This window comes from Crocodylus siamensis, chromosome 2 (genome assembly GCF_052110815.1).
Source record: "Crocodylus siamensis isolate JL-2025a chromosome 2, ASM5211081v1, whole genome shotgun sequence".
Lineage (NCBI taxonomy): Eukaryota > Metazoa > Chordata > Crocodylia > Crocodylidae > Crocodylus > Crocodylus siamensis.
Genome location: NC_143396.1, coordinates 166,585,162 through 166,609,397, shown reverse-complemented (window position 1 = coordinate 166,609,397; position 24,236 = coordinate 166,585,162). Strand labels below are relative to the sequence as shown.

At 52.5% G+C, this 24,236-nt stretch overlaps 1 protein-coding gene and 1 long non-coding RNA gene across 6 annotated transcripts in view; one reads left to right on the top strand and one right to left on the bottom strand.

Annotated features, from left to right (window-relative positions):
* Positions 1–194: 194 nt before the first annotated feature.
* On the top strand, positions 195–13,789 carry LOC149871098 (uncharacterized). Of its 3 annotated transcripts, XR_016440183.1 has the most exons (4): positions 195–284; positions 10,335–10,406; positions 10,769–10,945; positions 12,201–13,789. It is a non-coding gene; the product is annotated as an uncharacterized LOC149871098 (long non-coding RNA). The 3 variants fall into 3 exon arrangements; XR_016440181.1 differs by having other exon boundaries at positions 10,769–13,789; XR_016440182.1 differs by lacking the exon at positions 195–284 and adding an exon at positions 4,992–9,576 and having other exon boundaries at positions 10,769–13,789.
* Positions 13,790–13,912: 123 nt separating this feature from the next.
* Positions 13,913–24,236, bottom strand: part of SLC43A3 (solute carrier family 43 member 3) — a 30,817-nt gene continuing 20,493 nt past the window's right edge. For all 3 annotated transcript variants that reach the window (XM_090032134.1, XM_090032136.1, XM_090032135.1), the window contains exons 6-13: positions 23,787–23,879; positions 18,906–19,045; positions 18,479–18,615; positions 17,117–17,278; positions 16,506–16,625; positions 16,135–16,321; positions 15,757–15,880; positions 13,913–14,475 (exon numbers count right to left, since the gene is read on the bottom strand). In XM_090032134.1, the coding sequence (XP_089888260.1) occupies positions 14,320–14,475; positions 15,757–15,880; positions 16,135–16,321; positions 16,506–16,625; positions 17,117–17,278; positions 18,479–18,615; positions 18,906–19,045; positions 23,787–23,879 (1,119 nt within the window). In that variant the 3' untranslated portion in view covers positions 13,913–14,319. The remainder of the gene's footprint in view (positions 14,476–15,756; positions 15,881–16,134; positions 16,322–16,505; positions 16,626–17,116; positions 17,279–18,478; positions 18,616–18,905; positions 19,046–23,786; positions 23,880–24,236) is intronic.

Here is a 24,236-nt window from a genome sequence, read left to right as displayed (position 1 = left end):
ATGTGCCTGCATTTCTGGAATAAAAAGGAAATGTCTATCCACCTCCAAATTGATTCAAGAGTTGCAGGTTAGTCTAACCTGCAATGGTTAAATTAATTCAGGATCAGGCTTTTTGAAAGTCTATCCCTAGCCTTGAGAAGCTCAAATAACTGTTTTCCAGCTGCATAACTGCTGGCTTTGGCAATCCTCCTGATCCATGTGTTCTGCAGCCAGTATGCGCTGAACAGGCACAGTAGGCTGCTCTTGGGCTGGGCAGGAATACAGCTCTGCACATGTGCACCTGGGTAAGTACTAGCCCTGAAATAACAGCAGGGCAAAAAAAACCCCCAAACCATGACTGGTTGGGTCTTAGACAAAGGAAGAATTGTCCATTTTTTCCTAATAGCCTTGTGCTTAAAGCACTTATTCAGGAAGTGGAAAATCTGTTCTAGGCACCCCTACCTTGCCTAGAAAGGGTTTAACCTGTATCTCTCCTACATAGGTAGAATAGGCGGCAACTTTTATTTTTTGCTGGGTGGCCTAAGATGATGCCTCCACCAGGGGCATGGCCAGAGCAGAGCTGAGCAAAGCCTGGGGTGGAGGAAGAAGGGGTGGGAGAAGTGTGGATACATACAGGCTGCCTGCTGCAGGCTTGGGGTCCCTGCCCTCCTCCCCTCCCCCTGGGAGCTCCACACCAGCCACACTGCCATGGCAAGGTGCCCCCTGCCTGCCTGGCATCAGCGAGGGGCACAACTTTGCGCCACTGCCCTGATGCTGCCGGACAGGTAGAGGGCACTTTGCGATGGCAACACAGCTGGCGCAGGGCTCCCAGGGGGAAGGCAGCAGGGTGTCGAGCCCCAAAGCCCACAGTGGGCAGCCTGCATCCACCCCCACCAACATGACAAACCTTGGAGGTGTCTGCCTAGTGGGGCAGTACACCACGGAAGCAACCCTCTAGGGCTCTGGTATCCCACCAGTTGTTTAGCCACCTTAAGACATTTTCATTTGAACCTTGTTTCCCACATTGGCAAATGGCAGATCAGACAGCATCAAACACCTTCCTGAAGTCAAGATATATGACACCAACAGTCACAGTCACTGCCACCTCCACCTCCTCCTGCACCCACCCTGCTGCCCTGCCAACAGAGGAAATTAGCTTGGCTTGACACAGGTCTTCTCTGACAAATCCATGTAGCCTTTTCTTCTGCTTAATCTCTGAGGTGCTAATAGGTCCATGTTTTAACCTGTTCCAGGAAGTCAGGAAGACTTTTCTGTAATCCTCCAGGCCCTCTGCCTTCCCCTTTTCACGTATAAATGCTCTGTTTGCTTTTCTCAAATCCTTAAAACCAGTCCTACATAACCGTCAATTGTTCAGAGGCCTTTCCAGCTGTGGGGTGAGGGAAAGTAAATTCCACCAGGACTCCACCTCATTAGCTCCTGTTCTTTAACCTGTTCTTTCCTTATCCTTTGTTGTAGTGAAGGGAGGCAAGTATCCAGTCACAATTAACCTTTTAATGAAGGCAAGGCACAAAAACTTTCTTCTACCCTCCTCTGAGTCATCACTTTCTGCCCAGCAAGTGATGCCCCTGCCCTTTCTCTGTTCTCCCTCTCACATCTGATGTATTTATAGAGCTGTCTCGCTGCATTTTGCGTCCCTATCTCCTATCTCACTATGACTCATTTTGTGTCCCAGCTTTTCAAATTCCCATTCCTCTATGTACTCACTGCTCCTTCAAACTCTGCTCTGCTCTGCTCACCACATTCATGATTTTCCTGCCCTTAAAGAAGCCCTAGTGATGCTACCCCAGGCCTGCCTTCTACATTCTGCATCTCCCCCAACCATGCATCTACGGAGGTTGCTGCTGTGCCTTTAATCATGTCTTCTGGGAAGGGCTGTTCATTTGTCATGGGTGTGCACATGGCTTGCTTGGCCTTGGCAGCTCCATGTCTCACCAGCAAGTCCAAAGCAGGGGCTTTGGCCTGATCAGTACCCAGGCAGTATTTGGAGCAGCACCTGACAGTCTTTGTAAAATGAGCCAGCAGTGATGAGTCAGCCAGACTAATAACCGGGGTGAGGTTGTGCAGAGCCCCAGAAACTCACAAGCCTGCTGATGCAAAGCAATTTTTATTCCCCTTTGATTTGCATGGAACTGTGCCAGGCCCTGAGATCTGATATAGAATTTGTTCGTCTTGGCTAGTGTCACGGTCTCTTGGCTGTTTACTGGGTAAACCTCAGGACACTCTGTACACTAACCCAGGGGTTGTCACTAGCCCAGGTGGGTACTTGAGAAGGCCCTAGCGGGTATGCACAGGCAGGCAGGGATGGAGCACAGCCACGCACCATCCTGCGCTACTGCTGCCTGCCTATTTGGATGTGGGGGTGAGGGAAGCTCGCATGCTATGGGTGCCGCCGCTCTGCATTCAGCTGTGCAACACCCCCTCTCCTCCCCCTCCGCTCCATGTCTGGCCACCGAGGTACACTGCTCCATGTCTGGCCACTGGGGATACACTGATCCAAAAAGGCCGAGAACCTCTGCACTAGCCCTTAGCTACCAAAGGAGATTACCTGTCTTGAGCAACAGCTCAAGCATGTCCACTGCATTGTGTTTGATCACTGTTTCCCAGTCCTCCCAGGCTTCTTTGCAATACACCTCACTGCACCTGACCACCTTCCAGGCTCCAAGTGCCTCCCTGGGGGCACCTCACATCTGGATGACCCCCTTCCTGAAGCACACCTGCTAGCCTGGGGGCAGGAATTACTGCTCTGATACCTTTAAACAAGATTCTATTTTGTGTGCCACCACCACCCAGGGCCTGGACTGTTCCTGGCCCTGTGCTCCCTGGGAAACACAGGCCTAGTAGTCCTTGAGAGTGCTTGACTCACTGTAAGAACTTGGGGTGCTTCCCTTAGTCTGAAGCACAAGTAGTGGTCTCTCTTAGTCAGCTGAACCAAGGGGATGCCAAGGCATAATCGAGCCCCTCTCCCAGTAAGTCTCCCATGCTAGGTACAAAGGAGAATTTTATTGGTTACAAGTTTAGGTTTGAAATAGGGTACAGGGTGTCCCGCCCCATATGCCGGTGCACCCTTGACCTGCGAGCCTGGGTCAGCACGACCGGCTTGGCGTGAGGAGGGGGATTTATGACCGGGCAGGTGGGTGATAACGGTGAGCAGGAGTCAGGATGATTTAAACACAGCGTGATGTTTTCACAAAAGATTTATTTTACTTACACATCTGATGGCTAGAGCGTAGGCCGTGGAGTTGATTTATTCATTCAGTTAAAGCATGCAGATATCATGTTACCCAGCATTTACAGGGTGGGTAAGACAGTTGCTTCCGAGCGATTCATATAAGCCGTTGCAGTCTGCAAATTACTAAGAGCTCTTGATAAGAAAGATAATGTCAGAGATAGAGAGATAAATGGGGATACGCCAGAAAGATAACGTAGGCGGAGAGAAATATTCGTGCACGATCTGTTCTTCTTGAGTGTATACGCAGTTCTCTGCTTTGGGCGGAAGTTCTTTCAAAGTTATACTTTTCACAGGTGACCAATTACTATACGCCAATTATAAATAATTAATGAGTTGGCACTTGTGCTTTCTTTGTTTGCTCAGGTTTCATAAAAAAGGGGGGTTATTTTTACTTGGGTGGTACTGGTTCTGTTTGGTCACAGGATGGCGCGCGTAGTATATTTAATTCTACAACTTTACTAAAGTCAGCAAATCTCGTTACTATATGTACTTTATCTTTTGTGCTGGGCTATCAAGGTCAGACTCTCTCTCTCTGGTATGGAACTCAAGTAATTTGAAATGAGGCACAGACAGGGGTGTGTTTATGCAACATTGTTAATACAGAGGCATAAATTACAACCACAGAGTTTGTTGTGTTAGCTTCTGACCCTTTGTCATCTGACCTGTTGCTATCTGACTTTTTGCCATCGGCATTTGAAATCAAAGACTTTTATCTTTGACACAGGGTAGAGAAATATCAGAGAAATCCATAGAGCAAACAGGGTGGCTGGGTAGCTTTTGATCATGCATCTGAGTTACTGCAAGTTACATGTCTAGTTAGATCTCAGGTAGCTTACTCATGAGTATCATCCAGAGGCAAGTGAAGATTCCCTCTGGAGGCAGGCAGTTCATTGATTATGAGTTTCAAGAAAAGGAGCAAATTTCAGATGGTCCAGCTCCTCTCTCTGAGTTTTCATCATGGCTACTGCTCCTCCTCCTGGGCAGTCCTTAACTTATATAGGCTTATGACCTCATTTACCTGGTCCAATGGAGGCCAGCAACTGTTGGCTGCCAGCCATCCAATTTGAAATGTATCACTGGTTGCCAGGTAGACTGGTATTGCTCAGAACAATAGGGAGACCAAGCCCCTCACCCAGGTATGTGATGCCAGTCACGTAGACAGAGGGAGCAGGTTACCCCCCTCCCTCAGAAATGTATCCAGCTCAGGTTACAACTCAGGGTCACATGAAGAGATGGGGCAAAGGAGTGACCATGGTAACCAAATTGTCAGGTAACAGAGTTTTGGAGAGAGACAGGGATGGTATTCTGCCACATCCTGTGCTTGCCACATGCCCCCTGTCTGTCTGGCAGCTGTGGGGGACAGAACTGCCATCACCCCCACTGCTGCCAGGTGGGCAGGGAGCACCTCACCATGGTGGCACAGCCAGCATTGAGCTCCCATGGGGAAGCCAGCAGGGCGGGGAGCCCCAAGGCTGCAGTGGGTAGCCCACATCCATGCTTGCCCCATGCACAAATCTGGGAGTCACATGTCCCCCATATCGCCCCAGGAATATACACAGTAGCAGGGAGCCACCCCTCCTCCCCTCTGGATGAGCCTCTTGTGGCTCCATCCTGCTCCCTGCCCCAGCCCCAGACACTATGCACTGCCCCAGCTGGGCAATACCAGCTCCTGCCCCAGTCCCTCCCTCATCATAAGGGCCTCAATCTGCCCCCTCTTCCCCACCATGCCCCCTTCCCCCCCCAGTAGACTTCCCTGCAGGGAGCTGCTCTCCATGCTGCCCAGCTGTATTCCTAGCCACATGCTTGCGTGAAGGCTTGCACATGCATATGGCATCCCCTGCGTCCTGCTCCCAGCAGCCCCAAGCAGCCCCTTCCGGGCTGGAATGCTGCCAGCCTGCAAGAGGAAACATACCATTTCCTGATCCCTGCATAACACTGTGAATCTGGGACAAGTGCTGTCCCAGAGTCATGTAGCCCAGGACCAAGAATTGATGTTCCCATTCCAGGACAGTCCCATCCAATTAGGGGCGAGTGGTCACCCTAGGTGGCCACTCATATTCCTTGCTACATCTGACCTCTAGCCAACTGATGGTTGGAGCCCAATCAGAGTCATCTGGGAGCTGATGTCTTCTGTCTCTGAAGTCTTCTGTCTCTGTTCCATGACACTGCTGCTCTGCAAGTGTCTATGATTTATTCTCAACCACTGAACCTCAGTGCTAATTATTTCGTAGGATCTTGGCCCAACAAAAGCTTGAACAGTAGCCTGTTGTCATTGTTTTTTGTGGCTGCTGGATGGCTAAATCCAAACTGTCTCCCCTACATGGAGAGGCTTCAGGTTTCTAGTTCCTCTATTGTAATATGTTGCCTGTCTCTCTGAACTTTTTCTTAGCAGCCTCTGTACATTGTCTGCTTTCTCTCTGTCAAATTGCAGTATACTGCATCTTATAGGAACGAGTTTCCTAGTTCTTTGTGCCTCCTGAGAGGGGGGTATTTTAAGTCAAGTAAGGATTGTATCTAGCCTTTTTTGCCCTTTCCATGGGTCTTTTGGCTGCCTTGACAGTTGATTCTGCCTTTCCATTGCTCTGGGGGTATACAAGGGAAGAAGTTTTGTGCTTGAATTTCCATTTTGTGCTAAAATCTTTTGAATTTCTCTGCTGTATATTGGGCCCCATTTTCTGAATATAAGATATTGAGTATGCCATACAAGGTAAAGTGTGCCTTTACCTTCCCAATTACTGTTCTTGTTTGAGTGTCCTCTAAGTAGTCCACCTCCCAAAAATTGGAGTATTAATCTACTGTGACCATGTTGTTTCTATCATTGAACAAACAGGTCTGTCCCAACCTTTTCCGAAGGTCATATTGGGATCTCATACAGCTGCAGCATCTCCTTCTGTTGCCTGTCTCCCTGCTCTTTACTCACCTCACACTGCTCCATGTATGTCCTTACCTGGGAATTCATGCCAGAAGACAGGCTACTGAGCTAACTACAAGCATGCCTCTATTCCCAGGTGTGAAGCATGTATTCCTTTCATGATTTCATTCCTGTCTCTGATTGGCAGGGATTACTGCTCTGATACCTTTAAATAAGATTCTATTTTGTGTGCATAGTTTATCTCTAACCTGCCAGTAGGGAATGGCTTTCTGGGGCACTTATTCCTTTGGGTCTGGCCAGTCCTGAAATATAATTCATATCACAGTCTCTAGCCATTCATCCATTTCTGTCTCTCATATTGTTTAGAGATTCCCACTGGAGATAAGGAGGTCTTGTAGTGCATTGATAGATTTGACATCTTGTTCTACAAACCCATATGTAGTATATTTCAGAAGGTAAGCCCTGCTCACATCGTAGCGCTGAAGTCTTAATAGCATGTGTTATAGTTGCTTTTGTGCACTCAGGGGTGACTTCTTCATAATGCTTCATAATGCTTTCCAGCAGCTTGTGATAAGACTGCACAGTCACCTTTTGCCCGAAGGTGAACTGGTGAAGTCTCTCCATTTCAAAGAGCACAGATTTCCTTTTTCTATTTCTGCATATCCTCTTTCTGTATCTGTCAGGGCTTGGCTGGCAAAATCTATGGGTTGCTGGTTCTTCACTAATGTTCCCAGGCCTCCTTCTGAGGCATCACGTTGTAGCTGTAGTTGCTTTGCTGGACTGTAATACATCAAGACTGCCTGCTGCCTCACTTGAGTTTATTCTTTCCAATGCCTGTCCTGGGCTTCTGCCCAGTCCCAGAAAAGGTAATGGAAAAAGTTTACCTTCATTTTCTCATCCTTGTCCACCATGGTCAGCTGGGTGTACAAGGTCAGCTCTTCCTTCCACTGCTTCCGTGCTGCTGCCGGGCTCTTTGACTGTAAATCCAAATGCATAAGAGGTCTGAGTCCCTCCATGCTGCTCTCTTTGCTGTGTAGGTGACACTTTAAATCACATGCTCTTCACTGTACTGCTCAGCTGCTCCCACCATGTTTCATGCACAGAGTTCTGTATAATAATAAAAGGACTCCATTTGGACTGCAAAAACTTGGATTTTTATTTCAAGTGCCATGTGTTCCATGCTGTTGCTTGCAGCCTCTGCCTGCTCCACATTGCTCCAAATACCTATAGCCTGGGAGATGGTACACTGGGCTGGGAATTAGTAGCCCTGGGTTCAGTTCCTGGCTGTTACTGTTATGATGGATTACCTTGAGCACGTCACCCTAGTTCTCTGTGCTTTTTCCCCCATTTGTACAATAGGCCTAACATTACTGTTTCCTTTGAGATAAAAGGATGAAAAGCACTGTGTGAGAGCCAAGCTGTGTTAAACACATGGCATACCATTATCAGTCACTTACCCATCTTTAAACCTACAGGCTAATTGCAACTGAAAATCCTTATGGGGAGCCAACCCCTGTGCTTTGGTAACAGCCCAGTGCTGGCATTAGCCATGCTTCATTTCCCATAGTGTACATGACCCTCTTTCCTAAGACCTCCCGTACAGAAGCTGGAGCAGAGGATGAGATTTAATCTCCTGTGTCCCAGTCTCTGCTCTACCTAATTCCTCTGCCATCAGCTCCACCTAACAGGTGGACATGACTAAGTCCCAGCAGATCACACCCCAGTGGTTACTGTCAGCAACAGAGAGCAGAGCTGAAGATACATGTTTGCTCTGAGGTCTTTATTTCCTGGCTGGTAGAGCAGTGCGTTCTGCCTGACGTTCCAGGTCATAAGACACCTGCAGACAGAGCTCTGCATTAACTGAATCTGGGCTTTGCATTAACTGAATCTTTTTTTGGCCTGTGTACAGCACAAGAGAGTCACCAGCCGTGACTGTCTTAACAACCATTCTGTGGCAAGCAAGAGAGCAGCAAAGTGAAGGGAAATTGCTTCTCCCAGCTAGATCCTTCTGCTCCAACCTCACCCAGGAACTGACCCAGCGAAGGGGACAGACCTCACTGCAAGGGCAGTATAAATCCACTCTCACTATCAACAGCTGATGTGGACTACAGGGGGCAGACTAGCCCCCAGACAGGTTCCCCGCAGTGTCCCCCGCTGCTGCCCCAGCACTCCCTGCTCGCTCTTGTGCATTACTGGACTGCAGCGGTCAGTCACTGAGAGAGCAGGTCACAAGCAGCAGCCCCCCCTCAGACCCAGCGGCCTTATTTCAGCTCACTGTTCCTTAAAGCTTGCCAACCCTTTCCCTAAGCAGTTACATAACAGAAATACAAATGAGGCCCAATACCCTCTATCAGTTTCTCTTGCTTGTCAACATCTGGGGGAGCATCCTCTCCCCTAAGAGGTCTTGGACTCTTCCATGGCTCTGGGCTGGACCTCTCCCTGCTCAGCAAGAGGCATCAGCAGTGACCTGCTTTCTAAGGCTTCAAGCTTTATCTGGCTGTGTAAACTGCTGGGTTCACACTCCTTTCTCTCTGATATGCTTTGTGCATGCTGGGAAACCAGGCTACTGACTTCAGGAGGCTGTCTGGTCACTGTGCACAGCACTGGTCACAGGCTCCTGAAAGGAAGAACAGCAGACATGTGCTGCACTCAGACCTGCTGGGTTAGCACTGTAGACCTCTTAGGGGAGACAGTGCTCCCCCAGGGAACCCTAGTCTGCAGTCCGGACTGAGAGTAGGAGAATTATGGATTTCTGCCCTGTGATAGGGGCACAAGAGGCCTGACAGCAAAGGGGTAAGTGAGAGACCAGAGATGGGACAGGCCTGCAGTAGTATCCCCATCAGCACAGCCCCTAGGAGCTGGCTCACTTGGTTCCTTTGAAAGCAGACACAACTCTTCCTGAAGTGCACCGACAGCTCTGCTGATGCTTCCTGGTCCTGCTCTCTGCCCCTCCTTCTTCCCACCCCATGCACTGTAGTGCTAGCCTCCTGAGACAGCTCTGCTAATGCCCCTCAGGCCTGACTTGTAGTCACCTGCTCCCCAGCCTTATTTCCCTGCAAGCACCTCCGTTAATCCTCCCTAATCCCAACCTACAGTCCCTGCTACCCCAGCCCTGTGCTCTGCCAGTGCCCCTCAATTCCAACTCACAGCCTCCTCCTGCTACTGTCTTACAAACTAAAAACCTGGCCCTGCCTTAAAAGGAGGCACCAAAAGGATGGGAGCTTTGACAGGATGCTGGCAAGTTCTGCTTTACGGACATCAGGTTCAGGGACTCTCCACATGCAAGGGCGGAAAGACAGTTGATTGCAGCACAGGCTGGGGATAGATTTTGAAAGCCCTGGGGTAGCGTATGAGTGCCAGGGGCTGATAATAGCTCTTTCTCCACTGCTGACTTCTTACTCCAGTTCAGTGCAAGACGCTGCACAGTCTGGAAGGGTCTGTCAGAGGATCCTGGCTCCCCACATTTGGAAGAGAGGTGAGAGCTGGGGGATGCTTCAGGGTCAACAAAAATGGGGGATGAGAGGGAAGACTTGCCCCAGAGCAGTGCTGGAGCCTTGGCTATCAGAACAGCAAATGGTGGGTGCATCATTGAGGGGAACACCCACAATGCAGCTCTCTGGCTCAGGAAGAGACTCCTGCCTGGCCCCAGAGACCACTCAGCTCCTACCCTGGCACCTGCAGATCCTAGGCCAGGCCATAGGGCTGCAGAGACTGTTTCGAGCCTCCCCGCCAACACCCTGTGGCAGGGAATTGCACAGGCCCAAGCTATGTGCTGGACTGTCCCACCCCCTCTGTACCCATGCAGTGGGTGTCCTGAGCCACCTTGTCCCTGTGTGAGTGAGTAGTGGCCCTGGTATCCCCAGTCCAGCTATAGTCCTGGGTTCCTAAGCACCTCTCCCTTGTCCCCTCTGAGCAAGGAGACCCTGGGAAAGGACCCCAGCTGAGGATGTGATTTGGAGGGTCAGGAACTGGCAAGCAGAGCAATTATGGGCTCTAATTCTTGCAGGGATCTGTGCCTAATAATAGCAAAGAAAGGAAGGTCTGCCTTGATAGGATGGTTGGGAAACTGAGGCTAGAGGAGCTGAGGGGACAGTCAGGGTTTGCTGGGGGAGCTCTGGTCTTGGCTGTGTGGGAATATTGGGGTCTGCAGATAAGGAGCTGGTTTGGACTGTGGGAGGGGTCTCCAGGCAATGGGGGTGCCAGGGCTATGCTCCCAAGAATTCTCTCCCCTAGGTCTGACTGAGATGAAGCTGCCCGTGGTCCTGGTTCTTGCCCTGCTGGGCACTGCCTCAGCCCATAGGCTCTGTAAGTCTGTCCCTCCTCAGGCCTCACCCCAGGCCCCCCTCCAGAGAAAGGATCTCCCCACACTTTCCCTGGCTGTGTCCAAAACATACCAACCCCAATATGGAGCCCATATGCAGCCACTCCATGGACTTCAGTAGCATAACTTGGAATGGGCAAAAGGGGCATCTGCCCCAGCGACCAAATTAGGAGGGGTGGCAGAATTGAACCCTGCTCTCCCCCTGCAGAGTCTGCACCTCAGCAGGATTGCCCTGTTGGGAACCCCAAAACAGTGTCTAGCACCCCTGTCAAAGCAGTCCTCCCACCCTTGGGCCTGGGCTGTCTCCTGGTACTGAAAGGGCCCATCATTGTTTCTCCCTACCCAGTAAAAACCCTAGAGCCAGTGGAAGGCTCTGCTCTGGAGGAGGAAACAGAGCTGGAGCTTGGGGACCCAGACCTGCCGCACCCCTTGGAGCAGAACACGATGACGGTGACAGATGAGTCTGGCAAGAAGTTTTACCATAAAATAGTGCCCAAGCGTCAGACCTTTTGAAAGGGCCCAGGTAAGCATAGGCTGGCTAGTGGCAGCAGCCTGTGGATGCAGTAAGGCAGAGGGCTGTTGGGTACAATATGACTTGTACTTATGACAGTGCCTGGTGGATGTACTGTGGCAGAGGGCTGTGGTGGTGACCCATGGAGGTAATGTGGCCAGACCCTGTGGAACTAGCTGGTGTATGTGGTGTGACCGGTGGCTGGGAGATATAATGTGGCAGTGCCTCTTGAGCTTGATAGTGGGTGTAGGCACAGCGCTGCCCTCAATAAACAGCTGCACAATCTCAGCAGAACCCATACCTGGAGGAAGGTGTGGCTTGGTGGCACCACTTCTTCCTCGGCAAGGCAGACCCTGTCCCCATCACTCAGCCCAGACCTCCTGCCAGAGCTTTGCCAGCTCCAGGACTGGGCAACCTCCCCAGGGCAGGGCAAGGCTGAGAAATAAGGGGAAGGGTGGGGTGGGTGGTGACTCAGCCCCTACCCCCAACCCCCTGGTCCTTTGGACCCTCCATGGCCAGGAACTGAGCATCTTCTTGTGTGCCCTAACTCAGGAAGCCTGCCAGGATGGTGCCTACTCCAGTACCACAGCAGGGCACTGGCCCCAGCAGATGCTAGGTGCATTCAGAGCCTTCCCCCTCCACCCCCTTCTCCATATTCCCAGCAGCCCCTTGCAGACCAAGCATCCCTGATCCTACCCCCACCCCCTTGCCCCACGGAGGGGTGGGGGGGAGGAAGTGACCTCCCACTGGGTAGATGGCACCACCTGAAATTTCTCCAGCTAAGCTTTGGAAAACATGTTCCACCTTGAGCCCAATAGGTGAGGAGCCCCTAAGAGGCTGGGAGTCTGTGGGAGTGTGGGAGGCAGTGGGCTTGTTAGAAATGTGAGGACCCACAGCCCCTTGGCAACCCCACAGTTGTGTCAGCGCCGCCCAGGCATACCTAGGGTGGAGACATTTGCTACTCCCTGTCCTGCACCCCGTGCTTGTGAGGGCATAGTGGGAGACATGCTGGTTGTGTCTGGGTTGGTGATGGGTAAAATGCATTGGAACCCCACTGGGCCCCAAGGAGAGGGGGCAGGTACTTGGTGAGCCCCACACCAAAACCCTCCCATCGTGCCATGGGATAGAATGGAGCACACAGAGCGGTGGGGCCTGGAGGCTGTGGTGGGAGCAGTGGGGTCTAAGGAAGGGGCATTTGGGCTCTGTGGGGTCTGGGGTGCTAGGCATTGGCCAGGTGGCTACTGATTTCTCTCCCCATTTCTGCCAGATGGTCGATGGACTGGTCTCACCTGCTACCACCTCCAGCCCTTCATCTGCGAGTACTGAGATGGCTACTTCCAGCCACGGGGCCCACCCTCCCCAGCTCTGCCAGATGTCCCTGCTCTGTGTCTCCCCCCACCCCCAGCAGTAGCTCCTGGCCCTGCCCCATCTCCTGGGTAAGGACAACGCCTCCATCCCCCTCACTCTCTCCCTTCCCCTGCCCACATAGTAATTGCCTGATGTTCCTGCAATAAAATGATGTGTCACTCCATCCACTCCGACACCTCCAGCCTCACATTGCTCCTTCCTGTCTGGAGCTGGGCACAGCAACCCCAAGGGTTCTCCATGAGTCATAGGGCCTGGGTGGGGCAGTGTAGGGGTAGTGGCCAGGCTGAGGTGGGGGATCTGGGTCCCTGTAGGCTCTGGACCCACATCCCATCACCAGTTCCAGCTGTTTCTCCACAGGCATGTGCTGATAACACCAATGAGCAGGGGGTCCTGGAGCTGCAGCTTTTCCCCAGCTAGGGGTGTAGGGACAGCATAGAATACACAAGGAAGGGGGGAAGTGAGGTTACTGAACAGATGTGTAGCAGGGGTATGGGGTGGGACATGGCAGATTAGGAGGTGTTCTGAATATCAGAGCATAGGGTGTGTGTGAGGCTGCTCAGGCATAAGGAGTGTATGGGTGTGGAGTGCAGTTGTGTGGGTCTGTAAGGGTACGTAGCTGGGCAGATTGTGCCATGAGGGCTGTAGGCTGTAAGAAGTGTTGGGGGATGTATAGATTTGGAAAGATTTTGGGCTGCAGGAATGGGTGTCCAGGATGGCACTGTAAAGGTGTGAGGGAGTGTGGAGTTATGTGGAGATGAATGGGGTGCAGGATATGTATGTGTGGGATAAGGCTCTAGACTTGTGGGAGTGTGAAAGAAAAGGGATAGGTGAGTCTGAGGAGTGTGAGGGGGGAGATGGAGATGATCCTCTCCCTGGGGGACTCCTGGATCCTGGCACCCTCTCATGAGGGATCCAGAAAGGTGCTCAGAGGAAATGCATTAATGAATCAGAGCCCAGTTATTACTCTGCCCTGAAGCCTCTGGTTTCTAGGTTTTTCATTCAAATGAAGCCTGGGCAGGTAAAGACTTGAACTGTTACCACGTGGGGGCTCTGTGAGAACTGCTGTACGTGTGGACCTCGGCCATGGTGGGAGGTTGGCTAGGGTGGGCTGCTCAGACACCTCTTATACCAGGCTGGAGAATCTTGTTCAAGGTAAAACTGATCTCCAGATCTGGGGTCAGGAGAGGTGTCCCCCCACTCCCTGGGTCACATTGGTATGGATTGAGGGGGGCCTTGCACTCCTCTGTTGCTGGGAGCATGGTCTTCCTTTGGGCATCTACTAACATAATGTATTCCCTGCCAGGGCATGGGAAGTACTCCCACCTTCCCCTCTCTTCACTGGTGGTGTACTGTGTACTGTTTTCCCTTTGGTTGCTCTGTGGCTCAGGTGGGCAAGAGGGGCTGGAGTGGATGAATAGTTGCCTGACAATGTAAGAGACTGAAGCATCCTGGAAATTGGGGATCAGTGTAAGTGTTATGGGGTCGACGTCCATGTCCTGTAATTGGCAGCATATCAGACAAGAAGGTTCTTGGCAGCCTTAAAAAAAACCCAGGAACCTTGGCAAAGCCCAGATGTGAGGCCAACAGGCAACAGGGCTACAGCATACTGGGTTCTCTCCATTAGTATTTATTGGGTTTCAATTAGGAAGGAGCTAGCTAGCACTTTTACCTCCATAATTATTATGAACACACCCAAACATAGAACTGTAGTCAAGCAGAAAAATACATGTAAATACAGTTAGTGCTTCTTCCTAATTGTCCTGTATGAGACAGGGAAGAGGGAGATAAAGGACTCTGACCAACAGGGCTATAAAAATAACTATAAAATTAAGTATCTGTAAAAATAAATAGCTCTCTAATACTCCTCTTTTTAAATGAGTGAGAGTGGCTTGAGATGGTAGTAAACATTCTGAGTTGGGCAAACACAGATGAAGAGGTCCTGGAGGCTGGAGCACCCTGAAATTCCCTTTTCTCTTTCCGTTTTCCATGGAAAGCAGTCCCCAAACAGCCCTTTGGTTTCAGATGGGAGACTCAACATCAGCCTTCTTTGGTGATGAGGACAAGGAACTGAACCCTTCCATGCCTCGTTCCTTCTCCCTACGCTGGCATTCCCAAAACACCATCAAGGGGTTGACGAAGCCCAGGAGTATGACGACAGTGAGGCCAATGTTCACCTGGGGATGGGACAATGAGACTGTGAACCTCATGTGCACCACGGTGTTAAACAAAATGTCCCTTGCCCCATAGGGGCACTCCCTGTCCCTCAGTTCAGGGAGTAAATAATGTTCCCCCACAGCCTGAAGAGCCCTGTGTGGGACACCTGCTAACTCATCTCAACAGTGTTAAAATGTAGCCGTGGTGGTTCAGGAAATACGCAAGAAGCAAGGCTTTTTGGTGATATCTTTTATTAGACCAACTGTATAGCTGGGAGAGATGTTAGATAAGCTTTAAGGCATAAAGTGTGCTTCCTCAGGTCTGGAGAGCTCTCCCAACTATATAGTTGGTTTAATAAAAGACATCATCAAAAAAACCCTTGCTTCCTGCATCATTTCAGTGCGTCAGTAAAGTAAAACCCCCAGCCTGGCCCTGAGGAGGACACTCCCTCTCTCTCACTCCAAGAGACAAGTAGTTAATAAAGCTCACATGACCCAGACTCAGAATAGGGCCCTCTCTGTTTCTGAAGCTAAGACATAGCTAAAGACCCCCCCAAGCCTCTCCCACCTCCAGCACTGTATGAGGCATTCCTACCTCTCACATCACAATCCTGTGTGCAGTACTGCCCTCATCTCGGTTTAGGAGTTGGTACAAATTCTCCATAAAGCCCCTGTCTAGGCCATTCCCTGCCTGTCACTCAGGAAGTCCAAACAATCCCTTTCCTTAGCAGTACTATACGTTCATCTCTCACTCAGGGGCGTCAAAATGCTCCACAGACCCCCAGGGCCCTCCATGTCTCTCACTCTGGCCTATATGACACACTCTGTTCCTCCCTCTCTACGAGAGCCTCCTGCCATGAAGTCCCCACGTGGAGAAACTTCTTCAGAACTGTGGATAAGTCTCTCCCTGACCCTCACTCTCATGGGTCAATAAACCTCCGCAGACCTTCTCTGTGGCACCCCATGCTCACTGAAGAGCACGTGGAAAGCTCTCTCCTCAGGGACTACTTGTCTTCCACTCTAGATTATCAAAAAAGATCCTCTATATCTGTCTATGCATAATTCCTGTCTGCTTCTCCGGAGTGTCAATAAAGTTCTCCCCAAAGGACACCTGCTTTGGGGTGTCAATAAAGTTTCCTCCACAGGAACATGCATGGCGCACTCCATTTGACCCTCAGATGTTGCCAATGTGCCCCCTAGAACCAACATGGGTATCCCATGTCTCTCCTGCCAGGGTATCAATAAAACACCCCACCCCCTGCCCAACCCTGGCTGATGCTCCCTGCCAAACTGGACACTCACATAGAAAGGGTTTCCATTGAGGGGTCCCTTGACAAGTGCAAAGCAGGGATACTGCAGGAGCGATACCAAAGCTGACAGACCCATCACAAGCCCATAGAGCTTCCCAAAGTGCTCCAGGGGGAAGCTGCAGAGAGAGTAAACACAGGAAGTGAGGTACAACCTGGTGGGGGCAGGGAGGGTGCTGGGAACACTGGTGTAAGAAGGGCCAGAGGTGAACCCTCCTCCTGCCCCGACCACCACCAGGCATCTCTCAGCCCTGCTCCCCTGCCCCTCCACCACTGCCTTTGCCCCCACTGCTTCTGCCCTGCCCCTTCCCAATCCTGGACCATCTCCTTCACCCACCCCCTGGAGCCCTGTGGACCCCATCAGATGACTCACGCAATGGCCAGAAATGCAGCGTTGCCTCCATAGAGGAAGGAACGACTCAGCACCTGCAGGATAAAGGTGGCGTACTGGACAGGCAGCACAGGCACGGTGGCACACACTGAGAACCCCACACTCTGCACCACCGTCACTGCCAGCGACAGCACGCAGGAGCGCAGGTCAGCCAGGGAGTCTGAGGCACCTGGGACAGAATGGAGACACAGATCTCAGCCCAGGATCAGCATAGCAGAGCTCACAGCATGGCACTGCCATAGGGGAGTCCACAGCACCAGAGGCCAGCCAGGCATCGCTGTGGAGAAGGTCACAGTATCAGGCCAGCTTGGCCTTGAGAGAGAGGATACATCAGATTACATGGGAACTGTTACCGTGGGTGCTGCCATCCTTGCCCCTCCTGCGTTTGTGCCGATCCAAGATGAGGCCATTCCAGGGGGCGCACAGAACCCCACAGAGCTGAGTGAAGGCAAAGGCATTGGTGTACGTGCTCACTGGGAAAAGAGGTTACAGCAGTGTGAAAGGACAGGACTGTCCAAGGGGCCTCATACCCACCCCCATCCCTGACCCCCCAGGGCTGGAGGATTGAGCCAGATGCAACCTAGAGTGGGTGATTCTTATGTTCTGCACCCCCTCCAGCAACCCACCCCCTGCTTCAGTTTCCCTTCTAGACACTAAGTTAACAATAAGCAACCCACCTTCATCCAGGCCTCTTTGAGGCTTTGAGGGAAAAGCTCCACAGCTATAGATATTCCCACCACTTCCCCCATTCACATTCACCCCCCTCCCGCCATCCATCCCTGCCCCCTTCCTCCACCTCGATTCCCTCCTTTTCACCTTCCACCCCCTCCTGCAAGGTCTGCCCCATTCCCTCCTCCTTCATACTCCCACCCCAGGCCATGTATACTGGGAAACCTTCGGCCCAATCCCTCCTCCCGTTCTCTTGGATCACCTCTCCCTCTCTTCCCTCTATCCCATCCCATACCCAGTGCAGTGTTTTTCTCAGTCAGGTGCTCCAGCATGGGGTTCAGGGTGCCAATGAAGAAATAGTGCCGCAGCTGTATCACTGACAGCCACACCAGGTGCCAGAAAAAGACCTTGGAGATGACACAGGACTGGAAGGACCGGACAGGAGGCTCCTTGTGGCCTGCAATGGCACCCAGGTCAGCTGGTGGGGGACTGAGTGCACAATGGCAATAGCCCCTTGGTCACATGCTGGGAGAGGGGATGTAGGGGAAATTCAAGGGGCCGTAATTCCCAGTTCTCATGATATCTAAACACACAGAGGTGGAGGGGTGACCAGAGGCCACAAAGGGCGAGGAAGATCAGACAGAGCAAGGGAAATCAGCTCCTGCCTTCTTCATGTCCAGGAAATAATGAGACCCAGGGCCAAGTGCCAGGCCCACTGGCTTGCCTATCAGTGCTGGTGCCCAAGCCTCCCCACTCTGGGACTCTCCTGGGGCACAAGCCCTAGGCACAGTCCACGCAGGCCCCTCCCCCAGCAGCTCCCCTACATGGTTCACGCTCTAGGAAGCATGCTGCTCTAGGCGCAGCTCTGTGCTACCTGTGCATCCCCCAGTGCCTGAGGGGCAACAGGTCCACAGGGAAAAGCAGAGCAGCCCTGGGGTGGCTGGCATTATCCACCAGGCTGCAACACTCCCCCACAGAGGAAGCCTGACAGGAGGGATCCAGTCACACCCTACCCCAGCCACGTCTCTCCATCCCCGACACATCTCTTTTTGGCCATGCCCCTTATCTGACAAAACAACCATGTGGCCATCCTTCCTCCCTCCCTTTGGCTAGGCCCTGCCTCCTGACACAGCCCCACTGAGACACTTCTCCTTTGGCCATGCCTCCTCCTCTGGCCACACCGCTGTCTATACAGCACAGTCATCAGCCGTGCCTTGCCCGACACACCTACTCCCCTTCACCAGCCATGCCCCCCACAAAACCCTCCATCTGGCCCCACGCCTGTCGTCCCCAGTGCCCACAGGGGTAGTTCTGACCTGCTTTTCTGGCCCTAGGTCAGGGAAGTCATTCCCTTTGTGTGGCAGGTCTCTGCTGGGGATGCCTGGTACCATCCAAACCCAGGGCAATGGCTCATTCAGGCTTGTGGAGGAGTCTCTTCAGTGGGTCCTCAGCCTACCCAGACTGGGGAGGGTATACCAAGATGCCCTGATGGGGCTCCTCCACTTCCTCTCATAGGGGCAGGCACGGCTCCAGGGACTGCCAGTGCATTGTCCTGTCCCTGGGATGGGCAGAGGGTCCCCCCAACAAACAAGGCAGGAGCAAGGGCTTTGGAAAGGGCCTGGGGACATGGAGCAAAGGAAGCAGGCCAACCCCCTACCTTTGCTCAGGAAGTCGTTGGGGCTGCGATCAGCCTCTGCAAGAACAGGCTCTGACTGCAGGTCATTGCTTCCGCCTCTGTGGGCTGGCTGCCTCTCCTCATAGGTGTGGTAGGACTGAGATTTTCTACAGGTCATACTGTGGACAGGCAGCCAGTCAGGCCCCACCCCAGGCTGGGGGACAAGACCATGCAGTTCCCACCCAGCTTCCACAGCAGGCAGATGGGGGAACTACTCTTCAGGCAGGGTCCCAGGCACCAGCCCAAGCTGAACCAGCCTGCCTGCACCAGGTGTAGATGACCCCACGAGGTCCCTCCCAGCCCTGCTCCTCTATGATTCTAAGCTTCTAAGGAGGTCAGAGCTTTGGGATCAAGGGGAGAGGAGGGAGGAGCAGGAAGATTCCCACAGGAGCAGTGGAGGGGGCCTTACCCATAACTGTATCCTGGAGGCAGTGGGTAGGGGATGTGCTGCTTAGGCATCAGAAAGAAGGTGCGGATCAGGTGCCAGGCACTGCAGGCAGTGATGAAGAGGAACATGTCCCTCAGGGTCAGGCCCTTCTCATACAACAGCTGTGGACAAAAGCAAGGGAAATATAAGAGGCAAGCTAGGCTTTGAGGAACATGTTAGGAGTGGAAGAGACATGTATAGAACCTGCCTGGAATCAGGGCCCCTATTGTACCAGGCCCTGCACAGACTTTGCGATCCAGACTCTGTTATACTGGGCATTGCACAGGCCCCAGCAGAAATTAGGATGCTGGGTACTGCACAGAAATATTGAGGAATGGATAGCTTCTCTGTCATGAGGAGGTCCAGACAGATCAGGGAAAGGAACAGGAGAAGGTGCTCTCTCTCCAGAAGGCAGGGCTGACACCAATGCCCCAGTCTGGCAATAGGGGATGATAGTCTGCAAGGACAAGGTGGAGGGTGAGTGGGAAGCATTCTTGCCCTGGAGTCTGGACTTCAATACCCTAGTGTGGCACTAGGAGGCTCTGTACTGCAAGTGATGCCCCCCCATTTGAGCTCAGTTGAAAAACTGGGGTCCTGGCAAGTTTATGGGTTCACTAGGGACCTTCCAGTACGGCCCAACATGAAGCAGCAGCCCCAAAGCATGACAACTGACATCCTACAACCCAAGCCTGCTCCCCAGCCCATGGTGGGGACCTTTCCTGGTACCAGTAACTGGCCATGCTCTGTACTGCTGCACTCTATACCTTCTTCTCAGAGATGGCTACATTTAAGCACTGGATTCAGACTCACTGAACTATCTCATGGGCAGGTATTACCAATTCCACGAGTCCAAACATCACCCCCTCCCCAAAATCACAGTTCTTAAAAATCACAAGATCCTTAAGGAACCTCTCTAAGCTTTTCCTGCAGCCGCAGGGGGCTCTCCTCCCCAAAGAAGGCTCATGTAGCCTCCAGACTCCGGTATCAGGGACTTTAAGAGCTGCACCAACAATTGCTGGGAATGCTGGTGCCAGGCCAGAAATCCCAGATGTGAGATCCCCTGGGAGTCTGCAAAGGAATCGGTGCCCACAAGATGAGGGGAATATGGCTGTTGTGTAAATTTGCTCCATCAGGCTAGTCCAACCCCCCGCCAGGCCTCTCCCTCCAACAGGATTCCACATCCCAGCCAGTTCCAGTACGCAACCCATTTGTTTATTCAACATGACTGGTCCAACCCCTCCACCAAAACACTGGTACCAGGGAGGTTAGATGTTCCCCTCCATCTCTTCCCTGTCACGGGATAGACCTGACCCTGTTCTTCCCAGTGGGGCTAAGGCAAAGGAAACAAAACCCTTGGAGTAGAGGGAACTGGCTGCACAGGGAAGGGCTGAAGAGCCCTGCAGCCTAGTTTCCTCATATCAGAGGCTTAAGCAGAAGGCAGGAAGCAGCTCGCAAGCAACAGATGGGTTGTGCAAGACAGAGGGGAGCGAGAGGCATGGGATAGCTGTGGTTTCCAGACAGGAAATGGGACCGAGTGCCAGGACCATGGGGTTCGATCCCCTGGTGGCATTCTACCATTCCCTGGTTCTGTTCCCAGCTGTGGGCAGGAGCAAGGTTGAGCTAGAGGGTTGAGCATGAGATGGTGAGTCAGGACATCCAGATTCTATTCCTGGCTGGGGAGCAGGGGGCATTGGGATAGGTGGGTAGAGCCCTGCCACCTTAACTCCGCCCTTTGGGAAAGGCCAACTCAGGAGCCAGGACACAGTGCCCCAGCAGTGCAGGCACAGTATGAGCTGCCATGTGGCGTCAAGCTGAAAGTGAGCCCAGGAACTAACACTCCAATCCCTCAGGGACCAGGCCTCCCCAGTTGGGAATCAGGCGGCACTAATGCCCTTGCCCACCCTTGCCTTGCAGGACACTCCTCACTCGCTGAGCTCTCTGACAAAGCCAGCTAGTCTGACAGATGCCAGGCTCTGAGCACGTGGGAAATCCCAGGCCTGGAGAGGAGGGTCAGAGGGATCACTTTGCAAGTCAGGAGAGGGACACAAGCCTTAGAACTGCGCAGGTCTCTTTGCTGCTGTGGGCTCTGTTTGGTGCTGTACCCGGCTGGCCAGGAAGGCGCTGCTCCGTTAGGCTATATTTGCCGCAGGCTTATTAACGTCTGTCCCAATCAATACCAGGCACTCATGAATGAGCATTCAGCTGCCAAGTGCAATGAGAAGCTCCCTGCCCTTCTGCTGAGAGTTTGGTTTGCAGCTCAGCAGGTCTAACTCCTGCCAAGCTGGCACCAAAATCTAGACACTATTGCACTAACTGAGGGGTCCCTACAGATGCCCAGTAGGCATGTGCTGGGTACCAGCACCCAGACAGAACTGAACAGCTGAGTTTGGCTCAGTACCACCTAAGAAAGGGGCAGCTTCAGGTTTGCAGAATCAATGCCTGGAAAATCATGTGGGTGAATTAACTGCAAACCAGCAGGGGGCACTGACACCACCTGGCACAAGGCTGAGAAGGGGTAGCAGGGGGCACTGCTCCACAGCAGGAGGCCAGACTATGTCTGTGGTTGCAGACTGGTGGGCAAAGGCTGTGGGTGTGCCAGCTGGGGAACCTGCATAGCACCAAGCACAGCAAGGTCCTGAGCTTAGAGCCTCAAGGCAATGCAGGTCCTTGGCAACAATGATTCTCATACTTAGCACACTCCCTTGAGAAAAACTGGGCAGGGGGTTGTCTCTCTACATCCCTGGAACAGATGGGGACAAAGCCAGGGGTGGCAGCACATGCACTAACAGATGCCAGAGCCCTGCAATTCAGAGGGTTTCCAGCAACAGCAGCAGGCAGCACTGAACTGAAAGGAACAAAAGGAGGTGCTCTCCCCAGAAGGCAGGGCTGGCACCAATGCCCAGCCTGGCAATAGGGGGTACTAGTCTGCAGGGGCAAGGTGGGGGTGAGTGAGAAGCATTCTTGCCCTGGAGTCTTACACCTGCCAGGACCTGCCTACTGTCCCCAGCAACGACAACGCACAGCAACACACAGCCAATACAACGGCCAATACACAGCAAGCAGGGGCCTGCCTGACTGGGGGAAGGGGCAACGACTGGGAGAGTCTGACAGGTATGAATCATGCCCTGGGCTGGCCCCAGGGAGACAGTCAAGCCCCAGACCCAGTAGCAAGGGAAAGTCACTCTCATGTACACAAGTGAATGGAGATCCCAGGGGACAGAGGTCAAGGATGGACTGAAGGAGCCTCTACAGCCACACCAGGTGAGCTCAGCCCCTCCAGGTGGGGTTATACTGGGGCTACCATGACATCTCAGAGGCTCATAGAGATAACATCAAACACTGCACATAGCCAACAGGATAGCCCCTACCTCAGAAAGCATGCACAAAGGGAAACTGAGGCACAAAAGGGTGTAGGTGCCTTCCCCAGGGCCTCAGCAGAATGGGGATATCCCCCAGATCTAACTCAGCCCTGCTCTCAGCAACACTGCCTCCCTGCAGCCGCTTGGCCAGCATCAGCACAGAGTAAAGGTTGCTGGGTACAGACTCCTATCTATCCAGGCACCAGCTGTACCTGTACTTTGATCTCTGGAACCTGCTGGTAAGGAACAAAGGATCGACCTCCCAGGGGAGACCCTGCCAGGGAATCCTATATGCTATGTACTCTGGAGGTCTGCCAAGGGCTCCTGAGCATGGTGACCTCCACTCCCGAGCACAGCACTGTGCCCTACACGGTCTGGCTGGCCATACAGCTACAGATGACGCTGACCAGAAGAGCAGAGTATACACTCTTCCAGGTGGGGACAGGCTAAGAGTCTAACTGGTCACATGTCCCATCACCAACAAGGGCAAAGAAAAGATGCTCCTCCAGGGCAATGATCCTCAAACAAGGCCCCACCCCCCACCTTGGATGCCATGAGATCCTTTCAGGGGTGCCATGGGGTCTACATAATGTTAGCACTGTTAGGTGCACAAACATGATTCACAAGATAAACTCCAAAATTTCACATAGGAATCTACAGTGTTAAAACCATTCCGCCCTGTTATGGGCATTCTGAGTTCTTAGCAACAGAAAAACATTTCTATTATTTTTCCATAATCAAAAGATGAGTGAAAACTAAGCACAAGAATTTTTTGAGGGGTGCCTTGGATCTAACAAGGTTGATAACCACCGCTCTGAAGAAGGAATCAGGATGTGTACAGAGCCATCCACCCCTGTCAGAGCTCTCTTGTTGCCTCCACAATGGGGTGGGTGGGAGTGCCCTGGGCCTGAGATGACACCCCTGTCATGGTGGGCTCCCAGATGCCAGTCCTCTCTTAATCTACCAAACCGTTTGCTGAAGCTGGATGAACTGCCCTGTGGTGGGGAGTCCCACAGGTCAATCGTGCTCTATGCATGGCCTGCATTTCAAAGGAGCTTTTCCATGTGGGCCAGGAGGGCCGAACAACTGCCAAGACCAATCCCAAAAGGGGGTGCCTGTTTGGGGAGGAGCCCTAGATATCAGAATACTGTTAAAATGCAGATGCCACCTGGTGGGGGGAAGGAGGCATATCCTGGGGACTTTTGCTGAAAGTTCACACCTTCACACTCTCCCTGGAGGCCCCACATAGGGCAGTATGCTTCAGGGCACTGAAGTAGCCTTAGTAACCGCTGAGCTGTGAAGGCCGGGGACTCCAGTGCAGAGGGACCTTGAGAGGCTCTGCCAGAATCCCGTGAGTGCCAGGTCCTGAGGGACACATGTCCTTAGAGGAGCTGAGCAGGGTCTGTACCAGGGCAACGTCTCCACTGGCAGGGACAAATCAGGCCTGGATCAGTGGGTGTTTGGCCCATGTACCTGCCCCTTCTCCCACCCTGAAGGAGCTCACCTTGATGATGAGGAACACAGCAGAGGAGGAGTCGAAGGCCCCATTGTACAAAGTGATAATAGTTGAGCGGTGCTTCCCAAACAGGTTCCCCACCTGCAAGAACAAGAACCCCCAGCCCATGATCATTAATCTGATCAGGACTGCCCAGGGCTCAGGTGACAAAAATCAGAAAAAAACAGGGCTGTAAAGGATGTCAAGGAATCCCCTTGCCCAAGCCCAACTCCAGATAGACCATCCTTGAGGGAACTCTGTCCAACCTGCTCTCAAAAGCCTCACAACCTCCCCAGCAATCTCATCCTGCACCATCTTTGCAGCTGGAAAGCTCTTCCCAGTCTCCATCCCCAACCTTCCCTGCTGCAATCAAAGCCTGTTACTTCATGTTCTGCCCCTGGAAGACATGGAGAACCTTTTATGCCCTTCATTTCTGCAGAAATGTCTGACATATTTGAG